The sequence below is a fragment of the Sorex fumeus genome, unplaced genomic scaffold (genome assembly GCF_029834395.1).
Source record: "Sorex fumeus unplaced genomic scaffold, SorFum_2.1 ptg000063l, whole genome shotgun sequence".
Taxonomy (NCBI): domain Eukaryota; kingdom Metazoa; phylum Chordata; class Mammalia; order Eulipotyphla; family Soricidae; genus Sorex; species Sorex fumeus.
Window position 1 is genome coordinate 35,128,658 of NW_026606120.1, and position 18,826 is coordinate 35,147,483.

Genomic DNA, 18,826 nt, shown 5'->3' on the forward strand with positions numbered 1-18,826 from the left:
CATTATTATTTGGGATTTTACCCCAACACTCAGATCTGCTGAAAAGGCAACAGTAGACAATTTGTGTTCTATCGCTGGTTATGAATAACATATGATGTCGCGTGGCCTCAGTAATGGCTGCACAATTTTGGGATTCTGCAATTTTAACAGTTAAATCTGGAGGGATTTCTGCCAAAACCTGCTGGGTTCCAAGATTTGTTCCTGAGTCTCTGGTATCATGGCTGTTAAACAATTTGATCAGGATCCAGAAAGGCCATTCATGGGCAGCGACCCGGGGTCTCGTTGGGACAGGTAGGAAAGGGCCGGCTCAACCCCCTCCAGTGAGGCCCCACGTGTCTTGTCACTGCGGGCCCAAACCTGACTGTCCAGTGGCCTCTGGAGGATGGTGGCCACTGAGCCACCAGGGGGAACAGGCCAAGGCACAAAACCTATTCCCAACTGGGGTGGCCGAGTGTTCGTAATCTACTGCGGTGACCGTACGCATTTCTGCCAAAAGCCGCAGGGTTCCGAGACTTGTTTCTGAGTCTCTGAGATCATGGCCATTAAGCAGCTTAATCAGGAGCCAGAGAAGCTGTTCGTGGGCGGGACTCAGGTGTCTCATTGGGGCAGGGAGAAAAGGGCCGGCTCCACCCCCATCCAGTGAGGCCCCATGTGTCTCGTCACTGCAGGCCCAACCTGACTGTCTAATGGCCTCTGGAGGATGACGGTCACCGAGCCACTAGGAGGGAGCAGGTGGAGGAACAGCACCCTTTCCCCCCTGGGGTGGCCAGGCGACAGTAACCTACTACAGGGACTGGACGCATTTCTGCCAAAAACTGCTGGTTCTGAGATTTGTTTCCGAGTCTATTGGATCATGGCTGTTAAGCAGGTTGATCAGGAGCCAGAGAGGCTGTTTGTGGGTGGGACTTGGGGGTCTCATTGGGGTAGGGAGGAAAGGGCTGGCTCCACCCCTATCCCGTGAGACCCCGTGTATCTCGTCACTGGGGCTCAACCTGACTGTCCAGTGACCTTTGGAGATGATGATCACCGAGCCGCCAGGAGGAAGCAGGTGGAGGGACAGCACCTTTTCCCCCCTGGGGTGGCCTAGCGCTGGTAACCTACTGCAGGGACCAGACACATTTCTGCCATTTCTGCTGTGTTCCAAGATTTGTTTTTTAGTCTCTGGGATCATGGCCATTAAGTAGTTTGATCAGGAATCAGAGAGGCCTTGCCTCCAATTATATAGCTGAGCTGGAGGTGGTTTGGGGGTGTGTCTCCCACATACCTAACTTTTGGCCATTTACTTTCTTTGTAAACTTGGCCCCAAGTTGTTGGGGTCTGGCACAGCAGCAATTTTGGGGTATCTAGAAGTCTGAAGGTACCATCAGGCTGCTGATGCACTCTCCTCACAGGTACAGATTGACCTGCTGGCGGCCCCATACCCCCTCCATCTGAGTAGGATTTTATTTCACACACACACACACACACACACACACACACACACACAGACATATATAGATATGTAGCACTGTAGCACTGTCATCCCATTGTTAATTGATTTCCTGGAGTGGGCACCAGTAACGTCTCCATTGTGAGACTTGTTACTGTTTTTGGCATATCGAATACGCCATGGAGAGCTTGCTGGGCTCTGCCATGTGGGCAGGATACTCTCGGTAGCTTGCCGGGCTCTCTGAGAGGGACGGAGGAATCGAACCCGGGTCGTCCGCATGCAAGGCAAACACCCTACCTGCTGTACTGTCGCTCCAGCCCATGTAGATGTCAGATATTTATATATAAACCATAATTTCTTTTTCCACTCTTGAACATTTGGGTTGTTTCTAGAATTTGGCTCCTGTGAATAGTGCCGCAATGAATGCAGGAGTGCAGATGTCTTTTCTACATTGTGCTTTTAGACCCTTGGGGTATGTTACAGGAGTGTTTGCTGGGTCATATGGAAGCTGAATTCCTAGTTTTTTATTTTTGAGGAATGTCCATATTGTCTTAGAGAAAGACCAGACCAATCAACATTCCCACCAGTACTGGATGAGGGTCCCTTTTCCCCTACATCCTCACCAGCACTGGCTTTTGTTCTTTCTGATGAGAGTCAGTCTTGCTGGTTTCAGGTAAGATCACATTGTTGTTTGATTTGCATTTCTCTAATGATAGAGAAGATTTCTTCAACTGCCTTTGTCCACTTGTATGACTTCTTTGAGGAATTCCTGTTAATTTTTTCCTCCCCATTTTTTGATAGGGTTAGATTATTTTTTTCTTCTAGAGTATTGCCAGTGCTTTATATATCTTGGATAGTAACCCTTTATTGAATGAGTGTTGGGCAAATAGTTTCAGTCTTTGGGCTGTCTTTGTATTCTTGTCATTGTTTCCTGTGAGGTTCAGAAACTGCTTAATTTAATATGGTCCATTTGTTAATCTTTGTTCCTACTTGTTACATCAGTGAGGTTTCATCCTTAAATCTTTAAATCTTTAAGCCTCTAGCTTCAGTGTCATGGAGAGTTCTGCCTATATGTTCCTCTATGTTCCTTATAGATTCACGTCTGATATTGAGGTCTTTAATCCACTTTGATCTGACTTTTGTGCACAGTGTTGGAAAGATCTGATTTCTTTTTTGTTTTTCTTTTGCATGACAGACCATTTTTTCCCAGCACGACTTGTTGAAGAGGCTTTCCTTCATATTTTTTGCTCCTCTATCAAAGATTAGTGGACAGTATACCTGAGGGTCTCTCTATGGATTTTCTATTTTACTCAATTGATCTGAGGATCAAAGTGATTCTAGTGTCATTGTTAAAACTACTGCTTTAGAGTACAATTTGAAGTTGAGAAAAGAGATGTCTCTCATCTTTTTCCCCTGGAGGATTGCTCTGTTTGCGGGTTGGCGTGGGGGTGGCAGGGTTTTTGTTCCATAGAATTTTAGGAGTATTTAGTGTTTAACCTATTTCTTTGAAAATGTCACAGGTTTCCTTATAGGGACTTCATTGAATCTGGATAGTGTTTTGGACTGTATTGCCATTTTGACAATGTTATTCCTTCTAATACATGATCAGGGGATATGGTTCCATATACTTTTCTCCTCTTTTTTCCTAAAGGAGTGTTTTTTTTTTTTTTTTTTTTTTTTGCTTTTTGGGTCACACCTCCTGGCAATGCACAGGAGTTACTCCTGGCTCATGCACTCAGAAATTACTCATAGCGGTGCTCAGGGAACCATATAGGATGCTGGGAATCAAAGCCAGGTTGGCCGCGTGCAAGGCAAACGCCCTACCCGCAGTGGTATTGCTCCAGCCCCTGTAGTTTTCTTTATATAGGTCTTTTTCTTAGTAATTGGACCAATTCCTAGGTACTTGAATTTCTAGGATTTAAAATAAATATCTCTTTCCTGTTTCATTATTTGCATATAGGAAAATCATGGACTTTTGCATATTAACTTCTTTCTTTCCTATCTGGATGCCTTTATTTTTATTTTTTTTCCCTTTGGATGCCTTTAATACCTTTTTCTTCCCTAACTGCTCTGGCAAGTACTTCCAATACTATATTGAATAATGTAGTAAAAGTGGACAACCTTGGGGCTGGAGCAATAGCACAGCGGGTAGGGCGTTTGCCTTGCACGCAGCCGACCCTGGTTCGATTTCCAGCATCCCATATGGCCCCCCGAGCACCGCCAGGAGTAATTCCTGAGTGCATGAACCAGGAGTAACTCCTGTGCATCGCCGGGTGTGACCCAAAAAGCAAAAAAAAAAGAAGAGAAAAAAAGAAAGTGGACAACCTTGTCTTGTGCCTAATCTTAGGGAGAAGGATTTTAGTTTTTCCCCATTGAGTGTAAAGTTTGTGGTGTGCTTATGGTAGATGGCTATGACTATATTGAGGAAAGTCAATTGTTTCAGCATCACTTGTTGAAAAGATTCTATTTGCATCATTATAATTGCCTTTGTCCCTTTGCCAGAGATCATTTGGTGACTATGTATATGAATTTATTTCCACACCATGATCTATTTGTCTCTTTTGACAAACCACATTCTTTTCTGTTGTAATTTTTTGGGGATGAGTCGTCTCTACTGTGTGCTGGGATCACTCGGGTAGCCTTGGTGATGCTCCAGAGATCATGTGGTATTGGGGATTAACCTAGGAGTATAGTTGCCAGGCTTATACCTGATAATGATAGTTTTGTAATAAGTATATATATATTTCATTTTCATAAATGTAGTTCACAATAGTTCATTACAGACAATATTCAAACACCAATACCACCACTGAGCACCTTTCCCCCCCACAATAAGAGGAAAGTGTGTGAAGGTTGTTGTATTTCATTCTGGAATCATTTAAGCCCAAATCTAAGAGAATACAAGCATGTATGTTAAAATCAAACAAACGTGTGCTACTTTTCATAAATAAGTGAGATAGAGTATAAGAGGTTCTGCAGCACTTTCTTCCAGGAGCTTCAGTTTATAGTCTCTGGGTCTTGGCCTCTGATGAGATTACATGACACTGGGGGCAGTTTGTGGGTGTGACTTTCAAGCTACTGGAAAACTGGGGAGCTGGCCGGGAGGCCCAGTCCCGATCCAAGCGGGCCTGGAGATCTGAGTCACAGGTTCCCGCATACCTGGGTTTTTCTACTGGTACCGTCTTGAGTGAGGCTCGTCCCCTCTGGGGTGAGGCTCGACCCCTTGTAGGTGAGGTGCACACACTCTGAGTGTGCTGAGAGTGGCCTGCACATGGTGGCGGTTGGGTTCTAGAGGTTTTTCGACTGCCAGGGTTCTGCTTGGGGCAGGGAGGGAAACTCAACCCGTTCCCCCTCCCCCCCCCCAAGGTGCTTCAGTGAAGACAGCCTGGTGCGGGGCCAGGGCATTCTGCCTATAATAAATCTTGCAGCCAGGTAGTATCAATTCACCAAGTTTATTCTTCTCCTTTCATTGTGTTGAAATTTTTGCCTTTTCACATGAACTTTAGAACCAGTGCATTGATATCCACCATATAATGCCTGGATTTTGCTTGGACCAGATTTTGAGTCTGCAGATTAAGTTGGGAAGAAGTGACATTTGACAATTTGAGTCTTTGTATCCATGAGCATGGCATATCTCAGTGGTTAATTTTTTATAAGTGTTCCATTTGAAATTTAGTTTATCAGTGTCTGACTGATCTTTGTAACATTTAACATTTTCAGGTTATAAATAAAGTTCACCTTAAGGCAAGTCATGTTGTGAAAAGAGATGTTGATGACCATTTAAGAATCAAGACTGTCTATGATAAAAGTATTGAAGAGTAAGTATATTATTTCAATACCTGTTTTATTAAGAATTTAATTATTAAAGATATTTTTTGTCTTCTATCTAAAGTTTCATAGTGTCATTGTACCTTGAGAATGGAATTACATTAAAAATCCTTTTGTTGCATGTGTATGGGGGGAGGGGTCTTCTTTTTATGTATTTATAGTCCTTTTTTATTGAATCTTCAGAGACACAGTTACAAAGTTGTTCATGATTAGGTTGCAGTGATACAATGTTCCAACACCTATCCCTTCTTCTTTTTAGGTGCTAGAGAAAGAATATAGCAGGTCAGGTGCTTGCCTAGCACTTCACCAACTAAATTCAATCTGAGCCTCCCATGTGGTTCCCTGAGCACTGCCAGCAGTTATTAATGAGTGGTGCAGAGCAGGTAGTAACTGCTGAGCATCACGGTGTGACCCAAAAACCAAAAAAAAAAAATTGAAAGTCATGAATGTTTGTGTGTGTGTGTGTGTGTGTGTGTGTGTGTGTGTTTGGGAACCACTCCTGGTACTATACTTGGGAGGGACCAGGCTATTTTCCAGGGATCAAAATCAGGGCTTCTGCATGTACAGCGTGAGTTCCTGCCCTCTGAACCACTTTCCTGGCCCTGTCATGAAATTTTTTTCAAAAAATTTGAATATGCTTGCATGTGGTCAAAGGCAGATCTGAAAACACCATCTCAACCAACTACTTGGAAAAAAATAAGAGGAAGTGCTAAGTGTGATAGTAAGAACATTTATAAAATTATTAGACAAAAAATGTTAAATAACTTAATTTTTTTTCTTTTTTTTTTTTTCATTTTTTATAATTTTATTTATTGAATCACCGTGAGAGCAGTTACAAGGCTTTTGGGTCTAAGTCTCAGTCATACAATGAAACACCCGTACCTTCACCAGTGCCCATTCTCCACCACCAAAAACCCCAGTATACCTCCATCCCACACCCTCCCCCTACCTGTGGGGCAGATGATTTCCACATTACTCTCTCTCTACTTTGATCACATTCAATATTTCGACACCAGACCCACCATTATTATTTGAGATTTTACCCCAACACTCAGATCTGCTGAAAAGGCAACAGTAGACAATTTGTGTTCTATTGCTGGTTATGAATAACATATGATGTCACGTGGCTGCAGTCGGGCCATGTGATTTTGAAATTCTGAAATTTTAACACTTAAATCTGCACGGATTTCTGCCAAAAGCCACTGGGTTTCAAGATTTGCTCCTGAGTCTCTGGGATAATGGCCATTGAGCAGCTTGAACAGGAGCCAGAGAGGCCATTCGTGGGCGATGACTTGGGGTCTCGTTGGGGTGGGGAGGACAGGCCCGGCTCCCCCCATCCCACAAGGCCCAACAAGTTTCGTCACTGCAGGCCCAAGCCTGACTGTCCAATGGCCTCTGGAGGATGACAGCCACCGAGCCGCCAGGAGGAAGCAGGCAGAGGGACAGCACCCTTTCCCCCCTGGGGTGGCCCGCGACAGTAACCTACTGTGTGGTTCGGACGCATTTCTGCCAAAAACCACTGGATTTCGAGATTTGTTTCTGAGTCTCTGGGATCATGGCCATTAAGCAGCTTGATCCAGAGCCAGAGAGGCCATTTGTGGGCGATGACTTGGGGTCTCCTTGGGGTGGGGAGGACAGGCTCGGCTCCCCCCCACATCCCGCGAGGCCCAACAAGTTTCGTCACTGCGGGCCCAAGCCTGACTGTCCAGTGGCCTCTGGAGGATGACTGTCACTGAGCCGCCAAGAGGGAGCAGGCGGAGTGACAACACCCTTTCCTCCCTGGGGTGGCCCGGTGACAGTAATGTACTGCGGGGTCCAGATGCAGTTCTGCCAAAAGCCACTTGGTTTCAAGGTTTGTTTCTGAGTCTCTGGGATCATGGCCGTTAAGCAGCTTGATCAGGAGCCAGAGAAGCCGTTCGTGGGCGATGACTTGGGGTCTCGTTGGGGTGGGGAGGACAGGACCGGCTCCCCCCCCCCCCCCCCCCGAGACCCTGCATGTCTCATCACTGCGGGCCCAAACCTGACTTTCCAGTGGCCTCTGAAGGATGGCGGCCACTGGGCCGCCAGGGGGAACAGGCCAAGGCACGAAACCTATTCTCACCTGAAGTGGCCGAGCACTGTTAACCTACTGCAGGGACCAGACGCATTTCTGCCAAAAGCCGCTGAGTTTCCAGATTTGTTTCTGAGTCTCTGGGATCATGGCTATTAAGCAGTTCAATCGGATCGGCCACATGCAAGGCAAACGCTCTACCCACTGTGCTATTGCTCCAGCCCAAGATCACCAGGATATTTTAAAGAAACTGAGAGAAAACAACTGTCAAAGACTCATTCTAAATGTTATGTCCACCATTTTTGATGAAAATTTTTTTTCATAAATGCCCTCAAGATATATTTTCATTGAGATGCATATTCAGAGTCAAATTTTGCAGATCATTGTTTTTATTTTATTTTACTTGATTTTCAGTCTCCACTCTTGATTAAAAGACATTATCTGGTATAAGAATCCTTTTGCCAGAGCAATGTTAGTATAATGAAGATAAAAGAAGATACAGACAGAAATGTTGAAACACTGATGAAGACAAGTTTAATATACTCTTTAAATTGTTCCTATCAATACAAAGCACTATGATGTATGATGTTTCAAATATTATTTATATGCCAAAGCTTCTTCTTAAGACCAGTTCTCAGGTTCTATTGTTTTGGGGATATTCCCCTCCTTTGTTTAATTTTCTTCTATATGTGCAAGAAATCATTGTATGTCTGCCCCTCTACTTCTGACTAACTACTCAGCATCACACTTTTCAGATACATGAACTTAAGCAATGAATTGCGTAATTTCAACTTTCCCTTTTTGTTTTTTGGGCCACGCTGGAATTGCTCAGGGCTTTTTAAAATTTTTTTTCCATTTTTATACATTTTGTTTTCATAAGGTAATTCACAGTATAGGAGGAACCATAAATACCCACAGAAATCGGTGGAGATTTTGGATAGCTGATATTGAGTGCTTTTACACACAAAATCTTGGGGATCCCACCAGATGCATTATGAGTAGATAAGCTAGTGCCCAAACCTTTATTGCAGTTCTTATGGTTTATGTCATTTCAGGTTGCTCCCTGAGAAAAGACACCTTGTAAAGGTATGTATTGACTTGTAATCACTCATGATTTGGCGTTGAAAGGTTAAAATGCATGCATTTTATTGTGTATTCTAGTTTAGTAAATGCAACAATGTGTCTGTTGTATGAATAATTGGAAAAAGATACTGGTAATAAATCTTATCATTTGCAGGGGAGGGGTTGGGGCCACACCTTGCTGTGCTCAGGGCTTACTCCTCGCTCTGTGCTTGGGGATCCCTGCTAGCTGTGTCCAGGAGACCATAAATGCACTGTCAGGGGTGGTCAGACCGGGCTAGACCACACGCAAGGCTAAATGCTTGCACTATCTCACTGGCGCTGAATGTATCATTTTATCAAAGCTGTTTTTATTATATACTCACCAAAATTGATTATATACTCACCAAAAATTTTGTATTTTTATATGAAATCGGTCTCTCCCTCCCTCCCTCCCTTCCTCCCTCCCTCCCTCCCTCCCTTCCTTCCTTCCTTCCTTCCTTCCTTCATTTCTTCCTTTCTTTGTTTCTTTGTTCCTTTCTTCCTTTTTAAATTTTTGTGCCATACATGGCAGGGTTCAAGGCACTCTCCTGGCTTTAAAGTTGGGCATCAAGTCTGGTAGTGCTTGGAGGGCAGAATTGGGATTGAATCTTGGCCTCCCACATGTGAAGCAAGAACCCATTGATCTATGTCACTCTAGCTCCCAAAAAGAAATTTTGTGGTTTTCTTCTGTTTGAGGCCTTTGGGTCACTTCTTTTTTTTTTCCATTTTTTTTTTATTATTATTAGTGAAACACCATGAGGTACAGTTGTAGATTTACAATTTTTTGTGCTTGGGTTTAGATTATACAATGATCAAATACCCATCCCTCCACCAGTGCCCATTTTCCACCACCATGGATAATATCCCTCCCACCCCCATCTCCCCCATCCCACCCTGCCTCTGGCAGGGCAATCCCTTGTGTTCTCTCTCTCCTTTGGGGTGTTGTGGTCTGCAAAAGACGCATTGAGTGGCAAACATGTTCAGTCCATAGTTAACTTTCAACATGCATCTCCCCTCCTGGGAGGATCCTCCAAACATCCTTTATTTGGTGCTCCCTTCTCTATCTGTGCTGCCCTTTCCCCTAGAATGCCTGGCTGGCCTCTAAGCTATGGAGTAATCCTCCTGGTGCTGATCTCAGCTATTCTTGGGTAAAGGTAAAGGTAAAGGCCCTCCCGTTGATCGTCGATTTGCTCGAGCGGGCCCAGTAACGTCTCCATTGGAGACTTTGTTGTTACTGTGTTTGGCATATCGAATACTCTCGGTAGCTTGCCGTGCTCTCCGAGAGGGGCGGAGGAATCGAACTCGGGTCGGCCATGTTGGCCGCTTGTAAGGCGAATGCCCTACTGCTGTGCTATCGGTATTAATCTCATATTCCCCAGATGAATGCAGTCTTTCTATGTCTGTCCCTCTCTTTCTGACTCATTTCGCTTAGCATGATACTTTCCATGTTGTACCACTTGTATGTAAATTTCATGACTTCATCTTTTCTAACAGCTACATAGTACTCCATTGTGTAGATGTACCAAAGTTTCTTTAACCAGTCATCTGTTCGTGGGCATTCAGGTTTCTTCCAGTTTCTGGCTATTGTCACTTCTAGCGGTGCTCTGGGGCTCCTCCCGCTCTGTGATCAGGGGTCTTTCCTGGCAGTGCTCAGTGGACCATGCAGTTGCAGGGTTTGAACTGTAAAGGAAGTTCAGGCACAGCCTGCAGCCACCTGTGTCTCCCACCCTAAGGAAAGGAAGCTCTGAGCACACTGTGCTCCCCTGCGGAGCAGGAGGGATGAAGCCCAGATTGCCTGATGGGATGCTTCCTTTCGCAGCTTCTAAAAAGTGATTGCAGAGACACTCAGCTAACTCTTCATGAGCTACAGAAACTGCTGAGGTTAAAGTAGATGTTCTAAATGTGAAATTTTCTTTAAAACTATCTTAAATTGGGAATCATGTAGATCAGTCTAAAATTTGAAGTAATTTAGACATTAGCTTCTGAAACTGAGTGCCCCTACCCTATATGGGGACGTGTAATGTGGCTGTTGTAGAAACTTTTAAAATTTGTTTTAAAATAAATTTCTTTTATAACTTGTAATCAGTAATTTTGCTTGTTTGTTTGTTTTTGCTTTCTGTCATACCTGATGCTTCTCAGGGCTTTCTCAGGCTCTGTACTCAAGAATCACCCCAGGCAGGGCTTGGGGGACCACTTGGGTGGCGGGAGTTGAAACCCAGTTGACTCCGTGCAGGTCTAAGGCCTGCTGTACTACCTCTCTGGCCCTGACGTGGACCTGTCTTCTAATGTTATACCTGGACTTCTATAAAAGTTTCTCAGGCAAAATGAGGTTGCAGGTGATTTAGGGCCGTGAGTGCTAATGCAGGGGTCAAAGCTGTGCCTGCAGCCGACCCGAGTTTGATCCCCCACAACCATATGGTACCCTGAACTTCAGGCATTGCCAGGCACAGCCCTGAAGCCCGCAGTCTCCCTCAGTCTGACCTGGGAGGGCCCCGAGCACCACGAGGGGACCCTGAGCATCACGGGGAGGCCCCCAGCCTTTTGACCACAGCTGGGAAAGGCACCCCAAGTCCTGCCTACAAAAGGAGTCCTAATTTAGATGCATGGATGACATTTCAGTTTCCTGATATTCTACTTATTTATTGAATTTTTTGGGTTTTGAGTCACACCCCGTGATGCTCAGGTTACTTCCGGCTCTGCACTCAGGAATTATTCCTGGCGATGCTTGAGGGACCATATGGGATGCCAGGGATGGAACCTGGTTGCCTTTTGCAAGGCAAACACCCTACCTGCTGTTCTATTGCTCTGGCCCCTAAATATTCTATTTAAATGGGGGCTGAGAAGGAAGTTTCTTCCTGTATTCTTTCCCTAAGTGTCCCTGGAATATGACTGCAATTGGCTGGAGCGATAGCACAGTGGTAGGGCGTTCGCCTTACATGCGGCCAACATGGCCGACCCGAGTTCGATTCCTCCGCCCCTCTCAGAGAGCCCGGCAAGCTACCGAGAGTATTCGATATGCCAGACACAGTAACAACAAAGTCTCCAATGGAGGCGTTACTGGGCCCGCTCGAGCAAATCGACGATCAACGGGAGGGCCTTTACTTTACTTTTCTTTGCACTCACGGTCTTTCTAACCCTTGCACACAACCTTTCTGTCTTCTAGAATTCTACAGTTTTCCCTCTGTGCCCTTAGTCCTTAATATCCTGGCATTTACTTGCTTGAAATACAATTTAAATTTTTTTCTTTGACTATAATTCTTTTTCCCCCCTAACTTTTATTTAGAACAAGCTTTTCCCGCAAGCCATTTCCTACTTGGAGAAGACGTTCCAGGTGCGCCGGCCCGCGGGCGTGATCTTACTCAGCAGGTGCGTCCCGCAAACACCGTCTCGGCGCCCGCCACTGCTCCCTGCCCTGCCCTGCCGTCCTGGCACATTGTGAAGTTTATGTGAGAATATATTGCGATTCTTTCTGTGATTAGAGACAAAACTTCACTGTGTTTAAAAATAATTAAAAACCACCTGTTGAGAGTAATTTTTTCTTGACTTTAATTACAAGGCAACTTGTGGGTCTTTTCTGAGATGTATTTGCCCCCATTTTCTGTACCCACTTTCTCCCTCTATTATCTGTATACAGTAATGACTTGATGAAAGTTTGGGGGACTTGAAGACTCTTCTCAGTAGAATTTCTCCTGGCACCAAAATTCTTTCTAACTAGAAGAGTGCCCATTATTAACAAACTAAAATCACAGCTCCTAGACTTTGTTTTTAATTGCCGCCAACCTTAACTTATTTATATTTTTCTAATTAAAATTTTATGAATGCCTGAACTGAAGACAATGTGCAACAAACCAGTACCTCCGGAAAGAGAATGACCCCCACAGATACTGCACTGGGGAGTGCGCCGCGCATACGAAGTGTGGCCCCGTCACAGTGCCCGAGGAGCACCTCCAGGTAACCACCCTGCTCTTAACAAAGTCTGAGTGTTTAGAATGAGTTTAGGAGAGGACTTTCACTCTGGAGAAGCCTGTGTTCTTTCTCTCTCTCTCTTTTTTGTTTTTTGGTGGTGTGTGTGGCAGCGGCTTGGGCCATACCCAGTGATGCTCAGGGGTTACTCCTGACTCTGCACTCAAAATTTTCTCCTGCAGGTGCTTCGGGGACCATATGGGATGCCAGAGATTAGATCTGGGTTGGCCGAACACAAGGCAAATGCCCATTCTGTTGGACTATTGCCCAACCTGTGTTCTTTCTTGAACATGTATCTCTCTCCTCATGTCTCTGTAAATTTCTTTCGATAAAACTTTTTTTTTCACTTAAAAGTATAAACTTATGAGAGATTTTTGGGCCATTCCTGGAAATGTTTAGGGGTTACTCCTGGCTCTGCACTCAGGAATCAAGTTTTATTCTCATTGGTTTTCAAATTAATGATATATTTTCTGTTTTCAGTTGATCTCTAGACTGCTAAATAATTTCAGTTTAGAACTTTGTTTTCTAATCAGGTTTTATAGTAGGTCTATACCTTAGTTTTTTGAAGAGTGGTTTGACATCCCTTGAAATAAAAATCATAGAGCCGGGGCTGGAGCGATAGCACAGCGGGTAAGGCGTTTGCCTTGCACGCAACCAACATGGCCGACCCTGGTTCGATTCTCAGCATCCCGTATGGTGCCCCGAGCACCGCCAGGAGTAATTCCTTAGTGCATGAGTCAGGAATAACCCCTGAGCATCGCCGGGTGTGACCCAAAAAGCAAAAAAAAAAAAAAAAAAAATCATAGAGCCATAGTGATATCTCAGTGGGCTGAGTGCTTGCTTTGCATGGCCCAGGTTTAGTCCTTGTCCGTCTGGTCCCCCAGCACTGCCAGGAGTGACCCCTGACCCCTCAACTACCATTGAGTGTATCTCCAAAACAAAAGCAAAAGAGTATATGGTGTAGCCTAACTTAGAAATATGTTCCATGAAAAAAGATAACTGTGTATTGCATGTATAAAAATACACTTTCCAAAAATATAAATGTGGGCCAGATAAAATATATAAATATCACATTGTTGGTAGTACAGTAGGTAAGACCCTTGCCTTGCATGTGACCAACCCTAGTTTGATCCCAGTACTATATGGTCCCTTAAATACTGCCTAGCATGATTCCTGAGCACTGCCAGTGTGACCCCAGAACAGAAATAAAAAAAACTAAATATTTTTACCTATATTACCTATAAATTATTACCTATATTTATAGTATATTATGGCATTGCTATATATTTTACTGTATAGCATTCAGACTGGGAATGTAGCTCAGTGGGAGAACGCTTCCTCGCCTATGTGAGGCTCTGTGTTCAATTCTGACAATATGAAAAACAATACAAAACACACAACAAAAAGGAAATAGACCTCTGTATACTTAGATATTTAGACTCTTAAATGAAAAAATTTTGTAAATCAGTTATATTTACAGTTATATTTACAAATTAGTCATTCTATTTTCAACAAATAGTTTGTAATAAGCATTAAAATAACTAAGAAAAATTATGAGTATTTATACCCATTGGGGCTGAAGCGATAGCACAGCAGGTAAGGCGTTTGCCTTGCACGCAGCCAACATGGCCGACCCAAGTTCGATTCCTCCGAGAGTATCTCGCCCGCAAGGCAAAGCCTGGCAAGCTACCCGGGAGGTATTTGATATGCCAAACACAAGTCTCACGATGGAGACATTACTAGGTCTTATATGTATAAGGACCTAGGGGAGGGGGGAAGGGGAAGGGAGAGAGAGAGAGACTTTTCCTTGATATCTTATGCATTTTAATTAATGTTCTAATTTTTCATACTAAACTTAAATAACTTGCACTAGAAAAATAATTTAGCTACAACTAGAGAAAAGGTTTATTATACATGTCTATTTAAAAATATTGCTTGTCGCTATTTTCTCTGTTGAGCTATATTCTCTCATTATTTATAGAAAGCAAATAAACTACTAACCATTTACTTGTACCAGAAGTAAGCATATAGTTAAATGAAGTTTGCTTCATCAATTTTTTCCTTAAAGTATTTGAAACTCAGAGAGTGGGGGGCTGGGCTCATTCCTGGCGTTGTTTGGGGAGCCACCTACAGTGCCAGCAATCAGACTGGTGTCAGCCACATGTAAGGCAAGCAACTTTAACTCGTGTGCTCTCTCCCTGGCCTGATTTTAACTTTTTGGCTTACATGCACTTACATTTTCTAAACTTTTAACAAGATATAAGAATGGCTTTATAAAAGATATATATAATTGTTTAGTTTAAAAAGGTCATTATTGGGCTGGAGTGATAGCACAGCAGGTAGGGCATTTGCCTTGCATGCGGCCGACCCGGGTTTGATTTCCAGTGTCCCATATTGTCCCCTGAGCACCGCCAGGGGTGATTCCTGACTGCAGAGCCAGGAGTAACCCTTGTGCATCACCGGGTATGACTCCAAAAAGCAAAAAATAAATAAATAAAAAGGTTATTATTAATTTGAAATAATTATAGATATGCAAGAAGTTACCAAAAATGTAGTAGTTCCCTGTTCCCCCATAGATAATTTCAGAAATTCAAGTTCTCCTTTGAAATACTGCGTTTCTGGATGCCCTCGGAAGCATCTGAAACCAGAGTAGTATTGGACTTCTATCATTACAGTGTTTGTTCTTACACACACACCTGCGATAAAGTTTAATTTAGAAAGTTAAAGCAGTCAGAGTCTGAGAGCAATAATAAAATAGATGAATTATAATAATGTGGTACGTGGGCCAGAGCAATCATACAGCAGCTAAGGCGCTTGCCTTGCACACAGCCAACCTGGGTCTGCTCCCCTGTACTACACAGGGTCCCCCAAACCCCCTGGGAGTGATCCCTAAGCACTGCCAGGTATGGCCCCCAAACAAAATATATGTGGTATATACATATATGGTATAATACAAGTTATGTGAATATAGCCTCTCAAGATATGTGATTAAAATATGTGCTGTGTTTGCCCACGGCTATCAGAAGCCACAGAATGTAACCCCACAGATTAAGGGGGACAGTTTGTACATAGAAGTTCCTTGCAGCCGTCACCTAACTTAGGGTTTATTTTTTTCCTTTTGGGTTGGGAGGCAATAACCAGTGGTGCCCAAGGTTTAGTCCTGGCTCTGTGTATGGGGTCACTCCTGAAGGTGTGGGGGGGGGGCAGAGTGGAAACAGGGTTTTGGGGGATCATTGTGGTTCTGAGTATTGATCTAGGTCTGTCTCCTGCAAGGCCTTACCTCCTGCATTACCTCTCCAGGCCCGACGTTAGTTTAAAGCCGTTAACTCTTTTTTGACCCTTATAAACTCTCTGTTGTTGTTTTTATTATGGTAAGGTAAAGGTAAAGGCCCTCCCGTTGATCATCGATTTGCTCGAGCGGGCCCAGTAACGTCTCCATTGGAGACTTAGTTGTTTTTATTATGATGATAGATATTTTTGATTATTTTATGTAAAGTAGCAATTTTAGTGGAATGAATTCAAGCATCAAGATAAGAATGAAGTAAAGACAGCAATGAAAGTTGAGGAATAATAAGTAAAAGATAACAAACGTGTTTAGAGACTGGATTCTTCTAATATTAGTTGTCCACACAACTAACCTTTCTCTGGTCTGGTTTTTCTGCTGCCCACTTCTGGGTACAGCCGTGCAGGGTCTGCCGTGGGGGTAAGTGGCCCTGTCCAGCAGTGGGTGTGCAAGACCACGAGGGCATCCGGGATGCAGACTTTGTTCTTTATGTTGGTGCTCTGGCCACTGAGCGGTGCAGCCGTGAAAACATCATCTCATACGCAGCCTACTGTCAGCAGGAAGCAAACATGGACAGGTAAAGTTCCCGAGAGCTCTTGTAGGAACTCTTAAAAACAAAGTATTTTGAATACAGGACATTTTCGTGGACCAGCTTTCCTCGTCATCAGAAAATAGTTTACTCACCTTGGCTGGGTGGAGTGGGGAGGGGAGCGGCCTGTTGGGACTCCTGTCCTTAAGGTAATTTCAGGGACTCACCAGAGGAGCATCCTGCTGTTAGGAGAGTTTTCTTTCTTCTTTTTTAAATTTAATTTTAATTTTTATATATTTATGTTTTTATAAAGTTGTTCACAATAATTTATTACATTTTATATTCTAACACCAATCCCACCACCACTACACCTTCCCACCACCTTATTTTGAATGTCTCTACCCCGAACACCAAACCCTGTCCCCAAAGCTGAACCTAAATAATTGAGTTTATATTGCTTTTTATGAATAATCCACTAAAAAGATCAAATAAAGTTTCCTTAGAGGAAAGTGTGTCACTTGAAAATTTAGTCTCCCTGGAGTCCCAGAGAGATAGTAAAGCAGGTGGAGCATTTGCTTTGTTTGCAGCTGATCTGGGTTCTATCCCTGGCACCCCATATGATCTCTTGAGTACTGCCAGGAATAAAACCTGAGTACCCCTGGATGCCCAAAAAACAAAAAAATTAAGTATCATTTTAACTTGCAAAAGACTTAAAATTTTTTTTCTACAAGGGAACAGCCTTGAAATGAAAATTTATTTATTTGTGCAAATTGATTGTTGTACTTTGGACAGGACAGTTAAAGGCACTAGAATTGACATTTCAGAGTAGAGTTTATGCATTCTGAAATCTAGGAGAGTGAATGTAATGAATTCTTGTAACCAGTACCCGATGTCAAGACATTCAGCTGCCAAATGGCTAGATGATTTTAAAAGAGTGGTTTCCCTCTAGTGAATGTCTAATTTAAAGAGAAAAAAAAAATGAGTTTCGTTAAATCAGTGGGCAATACAAAGGCAACACCATGATACACTTCCGAATGGTACTGTCAGTGCTGAGAGGGCAAGGAGGTCAGAGTCAGATTCATGGATTATGTAAAGCATGTTTTGAGCCACAGCTGGAATTGCTCAGATCTTACTCCCAGCTCTGCTCTCAAGGATCACTTCTGACAGGCGTGGGGGACTTTATGGGGTGCTGGGAATCAAACCTGGGCCAGCCGTGTGCAAGGCAAACTTGATCCACTCTCTTTGGCTCTTACTTAGAAATCTTGTTGAGATGCAATTTTCACACACTAAGGAAACTTTTTTGGATTATGTTTAGTTAATTATTCATAACAAGTAATACAAAATAAATTATTTAGCACCTGCCTTTGGGGCAGGCTTGGGTGGTGGTGGGTGGTGGGAAAGTTTGAAATAATGGTGGTGGGAAGGTATAATGGTGGTGGGATTGGTGTTGAAATATTGAAAGTAATCAATTACTATGAACAACTCTGAAAATAAAATGAAAATAAAATATAAATCTTTTTTAAAATGTTGGAAGCTTAGTGTATTTCTGAAGAAGAAAGTTCTGTATATTGTACATATAGGTAAATTCTATTTAATAAAAAGAATTCATGTATTTAATAGTGTTCCCTTATTCCTGAGAAATTGTCACTAAATATGTATATTTTATATTAATTATTTTATTAACATATAAAATGCCATATTTAATAACATTTCTCAGGAATAAGGGAACACTGCTAAATACAAATACAAAGGGACCAACAGAGACCTACCCAGGAAGGGTTGAGGCGGGTCTGCCCAGCACAGCCTCGGAAGCCACTGGGTAGGATGGTTCTGTTTTTGTGTTTGTTTTGGGGCCACACCCAGCAGTGCTCAGGAGTTCCTCCTGGCTGTGTGCTCAGGAGTCACTCTAGGTGGTACTCGGGGAACCACAGGGTATGCCGGGAATGGGACTCGGCTTGGCTGTGTGCTAAGCCTGTTGTACCATTTCCAGCCCGGCTGGAGGTTTTCTGTGATTCACGGTGCTGTCTTTTCTGGCCGGTCGCCTTGAAAATGTGCAGTGAGCTCAGCGAGCACTGATTGCTACGGGAGCATGTGAGCAGAGGCGTGTAGAAAAAGTTTGGTGTTGGCTGCGTGTTTGAGAGTGGGAGTGCCCAGCAGAGAGCACAGAGCCTTTCTGGGTGTGTCAGCAGAGAGAGGCCTCTGGTGGCTACAGCCAGAAACATGTGGCACCTTTCCCAAACAGAGCAAGGCAGAAGGACTAGGTGTTTCCCAATGGAACCACGTTGGGCCAGTTCACACCCCTATTTGCTCAGGACCACTCTTGTTTATACTGAAAACCCCAGTTCTGGTAAAGCTTTGGGCAGTGCAGGGTGACTGTCCTCTCTAAAGATAAAGCACCCCTAATTAGTGACAGTCATTAGGCCTGGGAGGGGAATCTAGTGAGAGTGGAATGTGAAATGGGACATTTTCACTTTTCTTCTTTATACATTTCTATGCTGTTTGAATATCTATTTTTCTGCAGTGAACTGACTTCTTAAAAAAAAAAAAGCTGTATTAAAGTAAGTAAAGTAAAGGCCCTCCCGTTGATCATCAAGTTGCTCGAGCGGGCCCAGTAACGTCTCCATTGGAGACTTTGTTGTTACT

At 43.5% G+C, this 18,826-nt stretch overlaps 1 protein-coding gene across 2 annotated transcripts in view; it reads left to right on the forward strand.

The window, feature by feature from the left end:
* Window positions 1-18,826, forward strand: part of LMLN (leishmanolysin like peptidase) — a 74,665-nt gene that overhangs the window by 5,863 nt on the left and 49,976 nt on the right. Inside the window, exons 2-6 of one of the 2 annotated variants that reach the window (XM_056127717.1) lie at window positions 5,150-5,247; window positions 8,363-8,393; window positions 11,692-11,774; window positions 12,242-12,359; window positions 16,053-16,231. In XM_056127717.1, coding sequence (XP_055983692.1) covers window positions 5,150-5,247; window positions 8,363-8,393; window positions 11,692-11,774; window positions 12,242-12,359; window positions 16,053-16,231 — 509 coding nt within the window. The remainder of the gene's footprint in view (window positions 1-5,149; window positions 5,248-8,362; window positions 8,394-11,691; window positions 11,775-12,241; window positions 12,360-16,052; window positions 16,232-18,826) is intronic. The other variant, XM_056127718.1, reaches the window with a different exon arrangement.